The 18,489-nt window shown below is 38.3% G+C and overlaps 2 protein-coding genes across 12 annotated transcripts in view; one reads left to right on the top strand and one right to left on the bottom strand.

Moving 5' to 3' along the window:
* LOC112144307 (tripartite motif-containing protein 16-like) overlaps positions 1–18,489 on the top strand; it is a gene marked incomplete in the record, with an annotated part of 1,074,856 nt that overhangs the window by 1,036,659 nt on the left and 19,708 nt on the right.
* Positions 1–18,489, bottom strand: part of zmynd11 (zinc finger, MYND-type containing 11) — a 50,228-nt gene that overhangs the window by 17,790 nt on the left and 13,949 nt on the right. For 2 of the 11 annotated variants that reach the window (XM_024268746.1, XM_024268747.2), the window contains exons 3-13: positions 18,136–18,295; positions 16,306–16,329; positions 15,448–15,471; positions 10,890–11,105; positions 7,969–8,046; positions 6,847–6,939; positions 5,971–6,058; positions 3,456–3,511; positions 3,211–3,288; positions 598–716; positions 243–513 (exon numbers count right to left, since the gene is read on the bottom strand). In XM_024268746.1, the coding sequence (XP_024124514.1) occupies positions 243–513; positions 598–716; positions 3,211–3,288; positions 3,456–3,511; positions 5,971–6,058; positions 6,847–6,939; positions 7,969–8,046; positions 10,890–11,105; positions 15,448–15,471; positions 16,306–16,329; positions 18,136–18,295 (1,207 nt within the window). The remainder of the gene's footprint in view (positions 1–242; positions 514–597; positions 717–3,210; positions 3,289–3,455; positions 3,512–5,970; positions 6,059–6,846; positions 6,940–7,968; positions 8,047–10,889; positions 11,106–15,447; positions 15,472–16,305; positions 16,330–18,135; positions 18,296–18,489) is intronic. The other 9 variants (XM_024268748.1, XM_024268752.2, XM_024268751.1 and 6 more) reach the window with 9 other exon arrangements.

An 18,489-nucleotide genomic window follows, 5' to 3' on the forward strand; every position in this document is an offset into this window, starting at 1 on the left:
CTGTTGTTGTTAGGTTTGTGAAAAATCAATAAAAAAAACTTTGATGACAAAAAAAAAATGTATGGATTTCGTTTACTCCGAAAGGCTTAAGGAAATCCTGTTATGGCCCCTTTAACACAGTGGACTGTAGAATGTAGATTAGCTCCTTGATGATAGAGGAGCATATCATTAATCCACGGACTGATGCCTCTGGTTTAAAGAAGACTATAACACGTGTTGATGGCGGTGTTGCTGCCACTTACATGGCGGACCTGCTCGTTGCTGGTGGAGGAGATGCTGGACTCTGCCTCCTCCGTCCGCTCCAGCCGGTCAGTTCTCCCGCTTGTGTCCTCCTGCTGCCGCTGAGGCTGCGGGCTGTCCTCCAGCTTTGTCTTCCAGTAACGCCCCTCCTTCAGAAAGCGCTGGTACACCTCGAGCTCCTGGCACGCCTTCTTCCAGGCGTTGCTGCGCTTCACTTGCAGCTGCTGGACGTTCACCTTTATGTCTTGGATGTTCTCTGAGGGGATCCAAGCTCTGAAGGGGATGGGTGGAGCAAAGATAAACTTACTGCTGTTGGTTTCAGTCTGTTCAGTCGTGCTGCTTTGCAGCCTTTATTACCTTTGGTGCTGGTGTCCAAAAAAACGCACGTCCACTTGGTTATCGTCCCTCTGAAGGACTTTTGCAGGCCAGTAGCCAAAACCCTTCATTTTAGCCCAGACCAGGTCGTGACTGGGGCTCTGCAAAGGTCACCCACACAAACAAAAACTGATGAAACAAACACACACATTTTCCTTTTACTGTCCATACATACATAGTGTCCAAAACATTCATCTTTTCTTACAGTGTTTACAGTGCTGAGCTGCTGTTTACTGATGTGCTGCTGCAACAATTCTGCTGATTTTTATGTTTAGTTTACATGCAGTCTCACCTGAAATAACACAAAAGCAAATTCCTGACAGGACTGCCAACAAAGAAAGCACACTGAGTGTGTAGATGAAATCAGCTTGAAGAACATTCACTAACATTTATGCCAAAAACTGACAGAAAAAGTTCAAAGTACTTTCCTGCATTATTTGATTTGCTGAATTGATGAAATTTAGGTTACATTACACAAAAACATCAAAATGCTCAGTGAGATACCAATGATATTCTTCAATCAGAATCTTTATCAACATTAAATTATGGATCAGTTGGTTTAATCAGGCTGTTCTCTTCTTGATTATCGATTTCAGCAGCTTTATGCACAATTCATAGTTCATAGTGAAAAGCGATCGCATTAATCGTCTTCATCCCAACTGCAACCGTGTGGTTTAGTTCATACTGAGATTGGCCAGTTTTCTTGCAACTGTCCAAAATAGCTGCAACAAACATCTCAGTGGCATTTAAAAATTTCCTGCCTGATGACAAATCTTTTGCCAGCATTTCAGTGGTTTGGTATTTTATATTGATATATAGGAATTTTTGTAATTATCCTTTTTGTATTAATCAGTCAATCATTATTATTCATAAAAACGTGACTCATGCTTAGCGCAGCTCCAAGCACTTTTCATTAAAAAAAAAAAAACATACATTAGTGTTAGAATACCCCCCCCCCCAACAGACCTATGACCCCACAGACAATGAATACTTAGTAAATAACTTAAAATAATAATAAAAATAAGGCAGCTTGGATATACTGCTTAATATATATATATATATATATAAAGCTCATTTTACTTTTATATGTTAAGTTTTTATGCAGTTACTTTCATCTATATAAATACTTTTGTGGTTAGATAATGGTGCAGACAAGACAAGGTAGGCAGCACATCTGTTTGGTTTCAATAACTAACTAACTTTGGTCTTAATAACTATACCGTATTTTCGACCATAGGGCGCACTGGGTTATAGGGCGCAGTTTCACTTACTGGTACTTTTTCTGTATTTAACAAACACATAAGGCGCTCTTGACCATAGGGCACAGGCATGGTAAAACTAGGGCCGGTTCTCGGGTCCTCGAGCGCTCCTCCATTGACAGGGTAGGCAGAGCAGCGGAGCGTCTGACCGTGAAGAGAGACTTCTAGCGGTGTTATTGATCCAACAGGTGTCTATGCCAGTGGTACACACGTGGAGCACGTGACTAACGTGTTGATTATCAAAGAAAAGTTCAGGAAATTTTAATAAAAGGAGGGAAATTAATATGGATACCAGCACTGTAAAAAACAATGATTAATTAACAGCGTGAAAGTTCACAAGTTACCTCAATAATAATAACAAATTATCTGACATAAAATGTAAAATTCATTAAAATAAATTTGAATTTGAACAAATGTGATTTTTTTCCCCACATTTACTGCTTGTGGGGAGAAGCGAGGGAGAACGGACACTCGCTTCGTGTGTGTGGACCTCACTTCGGCTATAAAACATCAAAGTTTTCATGTAATCCACCTTCCCAAAAAAAAGAAAAAAAACAACACAGTAGGCGCACTGCACTATGGGGCGCGCCCGCACATTTTGGAGAAAATTTGAGACGTTTATGCGTGCCTTATGGTCGTGAAAAGACAGTACTTAAAAAAAAAAGTTAAATTTGAAATAATTTGCCACCTGCTCCATATATAGCTAACGTTGTAATTGCATTAGATAGTAAATAGGCAGTACAAATCTTTTTGTTGTTGTTTTTTTTAACAGAGTCAGAAGGAAACAATGTCTAAGCTCTCTTGTATTTAAAACACTGTATTATGACCTGTATTTTAACACAACCTTTTCTTTAAAACTTGGGACATGGTCATCATAGCTTCTAATCGCTCGAAGTATGTGCAGGTGAAATGACGTGATGCAGGCAATTGTAAAAGGTGTAAGATTCCAATCATGGATTAAGTCATTGTCTAGTGCCATTGAGGCGATTTCCTCTCTGATTTTCATTAAACCAATGTGACCGGAGTGATTGCAGATCACTATGAAGTGTAAACCGCCCCTTAGACTTCAACAGAACATAGATGTGAAGAACCTTCACCTGTGTGCAGAACTATGACAGGTTCAGCTGCAGGGCTAACCCCTGACCACCTGTACCTCAGGTAAGAAGAATGTCTAATAAATTCATGAATTTAAATCAATTCAATTTACTGAATAAATTCTTACTGAAATCAGTTTACTGTAGTCTACATGTGTAAAAACAAGACCTGTTTGATAAAAACAAAAGTCAGTGTTTCCAGCTTCAGTCCCTGTGGTCCCTCACTTTCTGCTCATACTCACACATGGATAACAGAACCAGTTGTCTGGCCGTGCGTTGGACAGGTAGAAGCAGTTCTTACACAGCATCAGCTCATTTAACTGGAAGACAACAGAGAAAAGGGTCTGAAGAGCAGATGAGATTTACAACAAACATTTCAATTTAAGATTCTGAAAACCTTTTTAACAAATGTTCTCATTGGATTTTCTGAAGAACAGATTTTTAATGTGCGTCAAAAAATGTGAAAATCTCACAAAACAAAAGGTACCTCGTGGCATGTGTCACTGAAGAGCAACCGTGCAATCTCTGCCTGATCGCTGTGAACTGCAACAAACAACAAAAAACACACGTATGAATGTACTTTAACTGACAGATGTCATCACAGTAATAACAGAGGGTAAAGATCTCTGATCCTGAAATCATCTGAATTTAGATGTGAAAGCCAGAGTTTTATGGTAGAAATACTTCAAACTCATCAAAAAAAGAGCAAAAACTGCTCATCTCAGGGTCTATACAGACTGGAATAGTCTGTTGGTCCTAACTAGGGGTGTCCCGATCAGGTTTTTTTGGGCCCGGTCCGATTCCAAGTCATTTGATTTTGTGTATCTGCCGATACCGAGTCCCGATCCGATACTTTTATAAGACATTTAAAACATGAATAAATTAAACAAACAGATTAGTGTTGTCCCTCATTTATATTTCATTAACCTTCTTTTATCATTAAAAACCTAAATAAAACACTTCTGTGAAGTAGCTTTAATAAATAAGTAAAAATACAGCAAATATAAACTAGGAAAAAAATACAATTTTCTTGTTATATAAGTGATAATTAGTCATGTGATAAAGTTTAGTGACTTTAGCCTTAATATCTTTAGAGCTATTGAACATTTTAGACCAAATGTGATTCCTGTCGTCATTTAAAATTCTGAATGATTTAGTCTTAGCATGAATTTGATGATGAGTGTTCATGAATAGATCATATCCTTTTTAGTTTTCATTTGTTAGTTTTTAAGATTATGTGCTTCTTTTTTTAAGTTCTTAAGACATCACATTTTCAGTTTTATTACCACAGTAGTTAATTTTCTTAGCTGTTATTTCTCTGTCAGATAAATAAAACAGGCATATCAAAGGACAGCTCGGGTCCTAAGGAGTTAAATCACGGCGCTAGCATGTAGCAGTTAGCAGCTGCTGTGTAGCCATCTGTCTGCAGCATGAAGAGCTTCACATTTAAAAGAAAAAAAAACGATTTTTCTGTTGAAATACCTTCAGAGGTTGTTGTTTGTGTTAGGACAACAGAGACACTTGCTGTCAGTTTAAAGCGTTTTTAAAAGAGTTATTGATCCTTGAAGTCTGAATCTGTGATCATCTAACTAGCTTGACTGAATTGTTTACATTAGTCTTCTGCTTGAGCTGCTGCCGTTTTCTGCTGCGTTTTCCAGGAATAACATTTAGTGATCTTTTCATGACATGCAGACTTCTAGTGGGGTATTTATCCGGAATAATAAGATTGAAATATAAAGCACTGATCATAATAAGAATAAATGAAATATCCGATCCTGATCGGACAACGGAGTCCGATTTCGATTGAGTCCTCAAACACGTGATCGGATCGGGACATTCCTAGTTTGGACTGAGTCCTCTTCATTTGGTTTGGATCAAGTTCCTGACCTTGTGTTTGGCCTGTATTCAGACTGCCATTCAACTGTACATTTATGTTTTAAAGCAAACCTTGGAAATGAAACCATGTGACTAAAGATCTCTTTAGTCATTGGACAGGAATGATGAGCACGGGGCAAAGCAACAAGAGAAAAAATAATGGAAGTGATAGTTCCATGATTCAAACTTTATATTTCTCAGATTAATTTTGAATGTCTGTATAGCTTCAGGTCAACACTTTTTACTGCTGCTTTGGTACTGCAGAGGCATGCTGCAAGACGGTTACTGAGGAGACGACAGTTAAGAAGGTGCACTGATAAGTGTTTGTGACATATAGATTGTCAGGAAAACAGTGTGTGAAGCAATGTGGATCAAGCTAAAAGTGGTTTAACCCTCTCAGGCCTGGCGTTGCAGATTTGCAAAAGCTAAATGCTAAATACCTATTACTACCCCATATGATAATTTTTCTCCAAATATCCAATTTTTTCTGTTACTAAAACTTAATGATTGAAATGAACGCTACGGATTAAGAAAATTATGTGTGAACTCACTTACAATTCTTACAGAAGAAAAAAAAAAAAAGTGCGACTGACAATAAGATTTAGGCTCTTAAAGTAGCTAGCTACGAGCTAGCAAAACAATGCAGCAATGTGCATCTTGACCGCACATTTTACGTGTTTCCAACATGAATTTCCATCAGTTTTTGTGCAGGTTGAACGTGAATATGTGCAATTAACATCCGCTATGTTTTAAAAACATGAAACATTAATAAAAACATGAAGACCCAAACTAGCATGTCTCTCGCAAGTAGCTAGCACCCACTTTAGCACACAGTTCACGGTTCAAAGCCTGTTTTTTTCTATTAAAATGCAACTATGAATATTTAATTAGTGAGAGGACAACAGTAAACACCGATAGTTGGCTCTGGCTCACAACCAAATACTAACCATCAAGAATCCCTGTTTGTCATTTTAAATTTTCAGTAAGGAGGTCTGAGATGAACTTCTCTTGGTGAAAACTCGACCAGACAAAGACAAGGAAAATGAAAACTAACAGACAGATGAAACTAATGCAGCAACTACTTTAATACTCTGTTAGCTCCAATCATTAGAAGGACTTTGACCCACCTCCATACAGGATGGCCGTGTTGTGAACTATCTGCTGAGCATCTGCTTTGAACTCATCGAAGCTTTTGTACTTTCCTTCAGAGAGGTTCTGAAAGTCAAACAAGACAGAGGAAAAGTCAGCCAGGTGCAGAGAAAAAAGAAACAGCAGCCTGTTTACCTGTCGGTGGATGAGTGACCAACACAGAGGTCAGTCAAAGGGCAGCTTATCAACACAACACCACACTGCACATGGACATCCAGCCACTTCAGCAGTGATGCACCACTGAGCTCAACAGTCAATCATTGCAGTCATAGTAAAGCTTATTTTAGTCATTTTGAACTTAAATCCCTTCATTTTTACTTGATCTGCATTTCTCAACGTTTCCCACCTCTGATCCTCTGGGATCATGTCCTGCTTCAACTGAACCTGCATCTAATGACTGTGATTAACAGGCTTCTGCAGCTGAATCAGGTGTGTTAATGCATGGAAACATGCAGGACTGTGTGCTGAAGATCAGGGTTCGGAAACACAGATCTGGATGAACAGGATCCACAAGACTCCTCCTGAATGTGTTGTGCACTTATGCCTCATTCGTGACACTTGGAGGTTTTACCACCACTCTTATCTCTGCATCAATTTTTTCCTCTGTCTCCTGTTTTATGAACATAATGTGCTGCTACAATTTACTTTTAAAAAACACTAACCTTTTGAATGTTTAACAAATGAAAAAAGGAGAGGGAGTTTAAAAAAGGTAATATAGCCATCACAATTACTTGTGTATGAAGCTTTTATGAAAACATCTAATGTTTAACAAAGCTTATCATTACTTAATGCCCTTTTTGGAAAATGTTCATGCCAAAGGAATAAAAAAGGAATATAAATTCAGGCTGTGAGACCTCTTGGATGTTGCAGACGTCCAGTGCAGTATGGATCAGTCTTCTGTACATAGGGTGTTTAGTGTCTTTGCCTTTTTTGTTCAGGTCCGCAGCCTGTAATGCAGAGCAGGAAGAGGATTTAATGAGATTTCATGAAGCAGAGTAGAGAAACAATGGAAAAATAAGAACGGGAAACAGCATAGAGGCTTGATGATGGCTTTTTAAGCCCTTTAAAGAGGAAAGATGAGATGTAACAAAGGAAGTAAAAGAGGGTGATGGATCAATCAATCAAGTTTAATCAAGATATGAGAATGAGAGGAGCAGAAAGAGGCGAGCAAAGGCACAAAAGTGCAACTCAAATGAATCTCAAAAAGGGGGATATTTCTGTACAATTTGGTAAATTATTGTGAAATTTCCCAATTAAAGAACATATTTTAATATGCTCGTAAATAAGGAGCAAGTCAAAAAACTACAAAAGTGGTTTAGTTTAACTTGTTTTCAACCTTCCAAAGTAAAAGTAAATAAAAAAGAGGCATTTTCTATTATTTTCTACAGAAAACACATCACAACAGCAGGTAGAAAACATACTGCCTTTCTTTTGGAAGTGTATGAAACTCTACCTTCAAATCTAGTTTCTTTGGTTGTAATCAGTGAGTTTGAAAAAAGTTTATTCTGTCTCTTTTCAAAAGATAAAAGAAGGTTAAATGAACTAAAATGTGTCAAACTTCACTAAACCTCTCACTGGCTGGATGTGTCTGCTGTGCAACACAAGAAAGCACCGGACTCATGAAAAAGACACATAAAAGATAATCCAGGAGATGGAGGGCTTCAATTATTCAGAACTTCCTTTCTCCACCAGAGATTCATTCAAAATCTGGGGTTGAGCTTTTTGAAGCCGTCTCTGGTTTGGTTAATTTTGATAAATGAGATTTTAAATCAACTGTAATAGTTTGGGAGGGAAAAAACTTTCCAACTAAAGTTGAAACTAAAATTTGATTTAAATTGGTCAAAATCGACAGGTGTGAAAAAAATGAACTTAGGAGAAAACCATGTTTGTCATAAACATTTCATTGAGAAAATTGATATTTTCATATATGACTGGAAACCAGCACACAGTAAGAGTGAATGTAAAGTGGTTCTCACCCTCTCCTTCATGCGCTGGACGATGAAGCGCAGGTATTTACACATCTCCTGTTTGTTCAGGTTCTTCTTTTTACTCCCCTGGAGGAAAAAGCCGGGAGGAGAGAGGAAGCCGTTAATGAAACAAACACATTTGATCACAATGTATTTAGCTGCCAAAACAGAGCCACATCAAACATAACGTGAAAAATAGGCAGTATATAAAAGTTGATGTAAAGGAAAAGCAAAACATGGTGCTCTTTTTAACTCAACATTTTCTTTATTTCCATTTGCATATTTTTTTACTTCATCAAAATTCCTCTAAAATAAATGACTTATAAAATAAGGAACTTGTGCAGGGTTCAGTTGTAACGGTTTCAAAGATCATATTTAGATTTGAAAAGGAATCTGAATCTACATTATGAATTCCTATGAATATGGGAAAAAATGTCTATTTTGCTTTAATTATTAAAAAAAAAAAACTTAACATAGCATTCTGTTTTAAGCAGAAAAAGAAAAACTATAATTATTTGTTTCGCAGTAAGAATGCAGAAAAATAAAAATAAAATTCTACTTTTTACAATATTGTATAACCTTGTTCTTTAATAGATAAATATATATATATATATATATATATACTGCAATCGTTTTCTTTTAACAAGTAAGAATGATTCTGGCCTGAAATTTCCCCTGTAACACTAACATGTTTTATGATAAATACACAGCTCAGAAAAATGAAAGGATCACTTTAAAGAAACACATTAGATAAATCAGATCTAAATATGAAGTTGGATATCTATACAAATAACGACAGGACAGTGTCTTAGGAACAAAAGGATGCCAAGTCTTTTAATGGAGATAAAAGTTTTCAGCCTACAGAGGCTCAATTGTGTAGACACCATCAAATCAGAGTGAAATGAAGATGTGGCAGGCTAGTCCATTTTTTCAAAACTTCATTTCTGCAACTCAAAATGCTTTTCAGCATCTTGTGTGGCCCCCACCAGCTTGTATGCTTGACAACGTGGCGGCATGCTCCTAATGAGACGACGGATGGTGTCTTGTGGCATTTCCTCCCAGATCTGTGTGAGGGCATCCCTGAGCTGTTGTACAGTCTGAGGAGCAACCTGGCGGCGCCTAATGGACCCAAACATAATGTCCCAGAGATGTTCTATTGGGTTTAAGTCAGGGGATGGTGAAGGCCATTCAATTGTTTCAATTCCTTCATCCTCCAGGTACTGCCTGCATACTCTTGACACGTGAGGCCGGGTATTGTCGTGCATTAGGAGGAAACCAAGACATTAAACCTTCTTGCTGCAGCACGTGTGGATGTGCCATCCTGGAGAAGTTGGACAACCTGTTCAACTTCTGTAGGGTTAAGGAATCTCCTCATACTGCCAGTAGAGATAATTATCAAGCCAAAATCAGCACGAGTGGAAAACCAGCCAAAAAAGATCAAGAGGGAGAAACTTGAAATGACCTCCACATGTAACACCAGTCCTGTTTGGAGGGTTTTCTAATTGTTGCCACTGAAGTTCACCTGTTGTTAATTCCATGAACACCAATACAGCTGAAATTGATTAACGAGGCCCTCAGCTGCTTAACCAACCAGAAAATTATCAGACAGGTTTAATTCAATTCATGACAGGCCCAATAAAAAAAGTGTTCCTTTAATTTTTGTGAGCAGTGTATTATACATTTTCAGCTCACCTTCTGTAAATGCTCCAAATTGTGTTATAAAATGTGTTAATTCATAAAAAGTAGATTAGATTAGCCTGTTAGGATATTTTGGATTTGTTAAATATTTATCATTTTGAAACAGGGCTTCCCAATCCTAGTCCTTAAGACTTGGTTCCCGCCATGGTCATTTTCCAGCTCTCCTTGCAGCTGATTTACCAGGATCAGGTTTTTCCAGTCAACCAGAAAGAGGACTCACCTAAGTCATCTAATCAGCAGACTGCAGTACAGAAAGAGTTGTAAAGCAGGCAGCATGTTAAGTTGCTTACACTTGGACTGCATCAACTCCTGTTCAAGCGACCACTGTCAATTAAAAGCCTTCGCAAACGTGCAGAGCAGAATATTTCAAGCTTCCGTGTCTGAAACGCCTGTGATCGCACAAGTTTTTAAGTCCGGTTGTGGGCTATACGTGCAAGTCAGGTGCTTATTGATTGTGGGTTGAAAGCCCAACCCAGTTGAACATTTTCACTGAATCGCAGCAAATGTGACCAACCAGGGACTCCGATTTTGTAGTGACGTGTAGGTGGCGTTCACTTCAATTCACGAAAATGCCAACCATTGCAAACATGATCACGAAGGAGAAATTAATTATTGTAGTTTGTGCCTGGTCGGGTAAATATGACTCCAAGGCGGACATTTAAAGGAACAGAGCTGTGAAAACAAAAAGCCTGGAGCTAGATCTGCAGGAATTGCACTGCTTTGACTTTGTGGACCGAGCCACTAATTGTAGGTGGCGAACAATCACTAATGAACCGTAAAAACACAAAAGAAGAAGAAGAGTCTCCTCTTTGCTGCTACCTTCATTTGTGGCAGTTATCCGGTGTGTTCACCAGGCTAGATGCGCGTTCATGAACCCGCATAGAGTGCGTTCTTAAATGCAGCCAGTGTGTAAGGACCTTTAGATCTTAAAGACCAGGATTGGACAGCACCGTTTTAAAGGAATCTATTTCTGTTTTTAACCAATTTTATTATTTACAGCTTTCTAAACTATCATATTTCCTATTCCATGGATAGTTCAGCTTATTTTAGTCAGAAAATTTAATTAAGTGAATGGGTTGACAAGTGCAAGGTACAGAATCACAAGAAAACCAGTGTTTTTTCTTTCTGCCTCATTGGTTTCTCTGTCGTTTACAGAACTTATGAATATACTGAGACTGAAGTACACAAAAAAATTGTATATCAATGCACTGTTATTGTAGATGTTATCCTACTTGTTGCTGCCCTAAAGAAGGTGTAGGTGAGCATTTGAAGGCGTGAGCCCCCACCCTGCAGACGGTGCACTGCCAGTGGGATCCTCCGTCTCTGGGCTTGCACTCCTCTGAGAGACACTTCAGGTGGTAGACCCGGAAGCAGTTGTCACACGGCAGGACGTCGCCTGGTAGGTGACACTGGAAGCAGTACCAGTCATGGCTCTCAGCCTCCCAATCCTGCAGGGGGACACAGCAGAGCACAAGTCTGGGTGACCCCCCCCTCCAACCCGCCAACCACAGCAGGGGAGGAAACGACTTCCTGTGCCCTGAACTCAGCCTGGATCTCAGCGACACTGTGATCCTGGAAGGGAACTAGGAACAGTCCCAGGCTAAAACAGAATAATTCATCTGGGTCTGCTCTGCTCAACTGAATGTGTTTTTACCACTGACTGAATACAAAGAACTGGATTGAGAGTGTGACCTTACCCATAGAACAGGCTTACTTCCAGCCCTAAATGAAGTCAATTCAGTTCTAATTTTTTCATGTAATGGACAGTATTGGATCAAGAAATCCTCAGTGCTGTGATTGGTTGGAGTTAACATTTCTATAGTAACCACTCTTGCCAATCAGGAGTGAGCTTGATAGAAGGCCGTACTCCTTCCACTGAAAGCGGTGTCGAGAGAATCTGTCAAACATTTTGAAGGTTTGATCTAGGACCACATACTTCTATTGAGACATCTGATTTGTCAGTTTATAACTTGAGTAATAGAAAAAATATAAGAAATTAGGATTAACAAAGAAAAGGTACTACAAATATTGTGACTAAGTAATAGCTGTTTATCTCTCTATAGAAGTCAATAGACTTGTTTCAGCTGAGCAGTTCGGTATGGGAGGAATAGTACTGTCCAGTTAATTCTGGCGAGCGTTTCCTCTCAGTTCAGCCTCACTTCCACTGAGTAGTTTGTTTTCACGGTGCATGCATGACACCATGCTGTCATTGCGTCATTGCAGTGTGACGTCTAGAAAAGCAACAACAATGGAGGTCATCCAGCAGCTCGTCTTTTTCTTGCTTTACTTTTTGTACATTGTCTATAATAGAAATTGAATGTTGTTTGAACAAGATTGCGCGTGGCTAAAAAGAATATCCCCGTAAAGAGGAAAACTAAAACGCTAGCTTAGCGCTATATTGATGCTTTCTAATGTTGTCATCAATCAACAGGTGGCTACAGCAGCTCCACCTCAACCGTACATGGTCCCCAATAAATAAATAAAAATAAAATTTGTTCAGTTCTATATTACCATGGATCTACAACGGAAGGGGGCCCTCAAGAGGTACGGGTCGGAACTGTTTAATGGGTCCATTTTACAATGGATACACTCAAAATACCAGACTGGACCGCACCACTCAGTGGAAACGAGGCTTATGAGATTTGGGCTTCCTGGAACCAGCGGGTTCTTCAGAGGGAGGGGTAACTCAGTCCAGTTCTCATATACAGTCTGTATTTTTTTACAAAATCATTGGGAGGCTTTTGTATTTTAGTTCAACATATTTACTTTTGAAGATTTTTTATTTAGAAGAAACCAGACAGTGGTTTGTGTGGTTCTGTCTGACCCTAGAGATTGAACCCAAACAATTATTTGTCTGTTACAGATCAGAACTCAACACATACTCAGATTTCAGTCTTATTTAAATGGACGTATTTACCACAAACGTTTGTCTTCACACACACACACACACACACACATACAGATTCCTCACTAGGAATTTAGATGCATGTCAGCTTGTCAACTGTCCAACTCCTCCCACTCGCGGTCTGGAGTGAATCCGAAGAGCAGAGGAGTTGTGACCGCCTGCAGCTTGGTGAAGGCACAATCATACACTATTCTGATTTCTACAACTTCTACAGTCTATTCTTGTCTCCCTCTCTTCACAACCGCCGCATGGCCTTCAGGAGGTTTTGCTGATTATCTTTGTGATAAAGAGAAAAAAAAAAAGAGCCTAATCCCATCAATGAAAAGGGCTTTCCTGTTGCAGATGTCCATGCAAGACCCAAGAAAACTGACAGGTTTTCTTGGGTCTTGCATGGACATCTCCAACAGGAATTGTATTCTTTGAAATGCATCAATCATCTAACTATTGTCTTAAACAGACAAAAAAGCCAATAATCACAGATTTACTTGAAAAGCAAAGGTGTGTTGTTCAGGGCTTAGCTTGTAAAGTCGTTCAGTAGTTTTACTAGTGTGACACACGCTCGCAAAGACTTCCGCTCTTACCCCTCACTTGAAAACACAGAGGCAGTCTTTGTGCTCAGCTGAATGTCAAGAGTTGCTCCAGTGGTTTGCCCCGTCGCATGAAAGACAAGTGGCTTACTTCAAAAAGCTGGAGCTCTGAGGTCACGCCGTCTACAGCTCAAGTGAAGTGAAAGCAGCCGAGCCGTGGGCACATTTGACCCAAATATAGTAGATAGGAGTTGTTTGGGTACCAGATTTAGCTTCTACATCGTAGAAGTAGAAAGTTGGGACATGCCACAGAGGCTAAACAGTTCAGGCAGAATCTATTCCTGTCACAAAACACAAAAATAATTTGTTTTTCTGCTTTTTCTTTATAAAATAAACAAATCTTTCTTCGATGTCTCCCCTTTTTTTCTCACAAACTCATGAAGCTGGAGTAAAGCTACCAAGCGTATTCAATAGAGATATAAAGAATACACAAAACTGAACTAGTCGTGAAGGTAGCAGAGTATTGTTTGAAAACCACTAACAAGATTGTGTTAGTAAAAAGGCATGAAATCAAACAGGAAGTAAATAATCAGTTACTGGCTACATTTGTCAGTTTCTCTTCCTGTTGTGGTCCCTACTGTCTGTCTATCGTTTTATGTACATATGATACAAACACAAAGACGTCCAATCACAAGCTTGCTTCTATCAAATTGGGTCAATTATAATTGCCTGAAGGGGAACTATATCGAGGGTTGTGTGTTGGGTCAACTAAACCCACCCTTTTTTTCCCACAACCATTTCAACAAACACCAAAAAAAAAAATGTAAGCACAGAGAACAAATCAGTCTACAAGACCCAAAATGTCAGGTTTGAATGTTTGAAGCTGTTCTGTCAAAACATTTAGTTTTTGCTGCCTAAAATAGAAAGTTCCAGTAAAAAAATATCTGTTATTTATCAACCGAGCCCTAACTTTGATTTCATGTGAGATTTTCAAAATCATGTGAGATGACAATTTATACATTTCTAAAAGTTGCCTCCGACACAAGATCGGAACTCTAGATGATGGATGGCTTTATGTTGTGTTGAACCTTAGCACAGATCCAGTTTCAGCCCTCTACAGCAGAAACAGACCGTACAAAGAAGAATCTCAGAACAGTTTCAACTGTACAACTTTCCAGGGTTGCTTAGATGAGTCACCCTGGACCAAATCATTGATTGTTTAACACAGAATTGATTCTGAGGTTAATATTACTCTATTCAATCTCAAAATATTTCATTTTCTTACCTAAAGTTCACTTTTTTAATTATTTTGTCTGTAGATTATATTTAAACAATTTAAAAATATATATATAGAATATGAAAAGTAAGTAACTAGACAACCCAGCTTTCAGCCTTTGTAAAATATCAATCTTGATAATTTAATTGAAAATCTTCTGTTCAAGTTGAGGTATAGGAACGTACTAATGTTATTTCACAAGTAAAAAAGAAAAGATTTACACAAAAAGCTATAAAATTGGTCCACTGTGCTGCATCACATTCACAGCATTTTTAAGGCTCACTGTTCCTGTAATCTATTTCTAAAATATCAGACGAGCCCTTAAGTGAGGCTGAGAAATCATAATTTCAAATAAACTAAAGGTAAAAAGTATGAGTATTTAATTAATTGTTTCTGAAAAAAGGCTTTTGGGATAAACAGTGCATGTTTGAAGTCACTAGATTCTTAAGGGATGATTAATCCAAACATCAATAAAACAGAGGCTCGAGCATTTTTTTCAATCTCTAAATTGGGATACGACTTCATTTCTACTTCTAGACATTTGCATTTATACACATTTAAAGACATCAGACTGCATGATCTACACATGTCAAGCACTTTGAAAATATACAAAACACATCTGTTTGATAAACAGTCAAAACAAGTTAGTCCCACAAACAAAAACGTGCATTTGGAACATCAAATTTCATTTTATTTTCATGCACAGTTTGTAATTATTGTAAGGTTCCCTTCACGTTTGATCAGTGGTTTACGTCACACATTAAAACAAATCTAAATCTGTGCTTAATCCAATCAGACTTGAAGCAGCTCATTTTGAGTTTGAAGAAATCTGGTTGTGTGATTCTTTAAATGCAAAGCAGGTATGGAAATGCTGCTGTTATCTGAGAGCTAAATGTTACACAGATCAAGTGAAGGACGCTGCCTCAGCCAGCTGGACTGAGTCCAGGCCTTTGGGAGGGCTGGCATCCAAACAGTTTTACAAAGTCTCTCCCAGGTCCTCTGAGTGACTGCTAACCTCACAGAACAAGGGGGCTGAGATTCTAAAATCAGACACAAAGCACAACCACACACACCACAATCACCTGGTTTTCCTCCTGCCTCCACTCCTTCAGCAAATTGAAAATAATGGGAGGAAATAAGAAAATAAGCATGCCGGATGGAAGATCAGACCACAGCAGAACACACTCCTAAACTACAGTTATGAAAATATATAAACTAGCAAAAAAATACTGCATAGGTTTTTGCTACCCACCTGCAGCTATGCGTGAACTGTTATTCATCACATTTCATTATAAAACAAACAATGATTGATATAGATAGATAGACAGCTTTAATAATCCTTTTGGGACGTGCCCGCAGGGAAATTAAAGAATTGATTGTTCTCTATATCAATGATTAGCAGGGCTTTGATATTTAAATGCCGGAGAATAGATTTGATTTAAAAAAAAAAAGCACAGCTGGAAGCGAGTAGCGAGCACACGTTTAATCAAAATCACTTCCGTAAGAAATTTTGGCCACGTGGAAGCAGTGCTTCAGGAGACTTTCATCAAGCTTTCCTCCTCATGACAGCAAGAAGCTGGTAGTAATCCAGATTCTACTGCTGATCTGCAGGCGAGCACGGTTTCTGGATGGAAACTGGACTTGCGTTCAGCCTGTGTAATAGCTTCACTTAAAAATGTATAACAGGCTGACTTCAACACCTTATAAGAAGGAGAAGAAAAAATGAGTTTCCATCTTATACAGGCAAAAACATGGGAACTTTAGCTTTTTTTTTTAGACTGCAGTCTGCATTGAAGAAAAATTCTCTCAGAATCCCAGAATGCACTGCTGGTGGCAGGACTGATTTCTCACAGAATGATGTTAGTCGAGAGGGGTAAGAAGACAAAGGGATCAAATGAAGAAACAAACCCTGGTTCAGAAATGAACAATGCAGTCCTTACCTTACTTCCCTCGGCTTTCGGCTCCTGTGATTGCAAGTGATTCAGAGAGTAGTGTTTAAAAGACCTGCAGCTAAAACAGCCTGGGCTCCACTGGACACCCCTGCCATGTCCTAATCAACTACTTTCACCAGAATCCTTAAAAAATATATTGTAATGTTGAATACAAATAAATTACATTTTGTGTGCGAATTGAAGCAACAGTTTAAAGAAAGTTTTTACAAAAAGAGAGACAGCTGTATCTGTTTTTTTCTAAATGCTGTAGTATTTCCTCAAATAAAAGTGTTTATAAATTATTCAGTGTGACAGTACTAAAGAGGCAGTGTGTGATTATTTAGATTGTCATTGTAATTTAGGTCATAATTTTGTGCAAGACCTTTTCAAAAAAAAGGGAAAAAAAGCTTGAAACAGTGCACAAAAATAGACTCAAAATACTGATTCATTTGATTTATATTTCCAACGTTCTTCCAATAAATATTGATTTATTTGTCAAGTTTCCAAACCAATCTCCTTACATCTGATGATTCAAACAAAACACAGCCGTATCAAGGTAGGAGCTTTCACACTAAAGTCTAATAGAAAATTTGTATTTAACATTATATTTTCAGGAAAGACATGATGGAATTTTTAAATTTTTAAATTCAACCGTACTATATGTGAACCCCATAATACCTGACCAGTATCTAAAAGTCATTTATTTATGCATTTAAATACATTTCTATCTAATATGATAAACAAAACCTACTTTACAGATTTTAAAAAGAACTAAAAACTGCAAACGCAATAAAATTTGATTGACAAATTCACCTCTGAAGTTAATTAAGAACTTGATTAAACTGTTCAAACTAGAATCTTTTAGTCATTTTACTTTATAAAAGTTCATACTGCTACAGTAGTCACAATCAGAACTTACTAAAAGAGATTTTAATTAAGGAAATACGTAATTTGGGGGTTTTTTTTCTTTGCTTGCACACATGACTGCTGATGTTTTGTATTTAATAAAATGTGACATATTTTCAGCCGGAAGTCTCTAAATGCTCATGACCTACAATTAATTACAGATGATAAAGATGAACCCAGCACAAAGATAAAACACCTTTTAGCAGGTTATGGTTAAACCAATAGATTTTGAACTGAGATAAATAAAAAGACAGGTCTCTTTTCATGAGGAAGAGGATCAAAGAAGGTCTGGGGTGTCATGGTTTTTTGGAACAATTCAAAAGCACTCTGAACATCGCTCAAGTCCTTGACTTTGTGAAAAAGAAACGTATTTTGTACGCTCTCGGGAGGCTCATTTTCATTAAATGACTGCCTGTTCATCATCCTTGAACATGGCAAGCAATAGAAAGAGTGCAGTGACTGTTCGCACTGTGAGCCACATGACAGATGGAGGAGAAGTCCTCACAGAATCCACTGCAGTCATCGTTACTCATCAGGACGACAGCTCCAGTTAGCGGAGGAATATGAAATCTAAAAACATGCCATGTGACTCTGTAGTAACAGAGCAACTCATTCATTTCCAATGCTTTAGCAAAAGAGGAAGAGTGACTCCTTCAAAGAGTTTATATTTACAACTCACTTTAATCAAAGACTGTATAAACCACGTTCAGGATCAGATCTTAAAAATTACAGTGAAAATGAAATATTTATTTGAAAAAGTGTCTCCAAATGCTCAGAGAGATGAATAACATCTTTCACAATGTTGCTCAGAGTGTGAACACACATCCTCTCGCAGGATTTTTGTTTTCCTATCAGGAATGATGAATACAAAAAGAAAAACAAAAGGAAACTTCTGAGTGTGTTAAGCCATTGCCGAGCTGTTTCTGGACTTACCATCTCATCTCCAGGGAGCCAGTACCCCTCCTGCTCGATGCCGGCTTTGGAGCCCTTGCAGCCCACAGTCAGGGTCTCCACCACCAGTCCATCCTTCACAGCCAGGCTCAGCTGCCTGGCTGTCTCTTTAGGGTGCATCCCATAGACGCGGCTTAGGTACCTGCACAGGTAAAAAGGCAAATGAAAATGTAAATGTGGCAGCCTTGCATTCAAACAATGAAAAACATTCCATCTCTTATATTAGTGTAGTGTAATTTACAACAGTATCTAAACATTTTTCAAAAATTTGGGGCCTTTCAGGAGATAAATCTGATTAGTGGGAAACGTTTTGGGAAAGGCCCACCATGTTTCCAT

The sequence above is a fragment of the Oryzias melastigma genome, linkage group LG17 (assembly GCF_002922805.2).
Source record: "Oryzias melastigma strain HK-1 linkage group LG17, ASM292280v2, whole genome shotgun sequence".
Classification (NCBI taxonomy): Eukaryota; Metazoa; Chordata; class Actinopteri; order Beloniformes; family Adrianichthyidae; genus Oryzias; species Oryzias melastigma.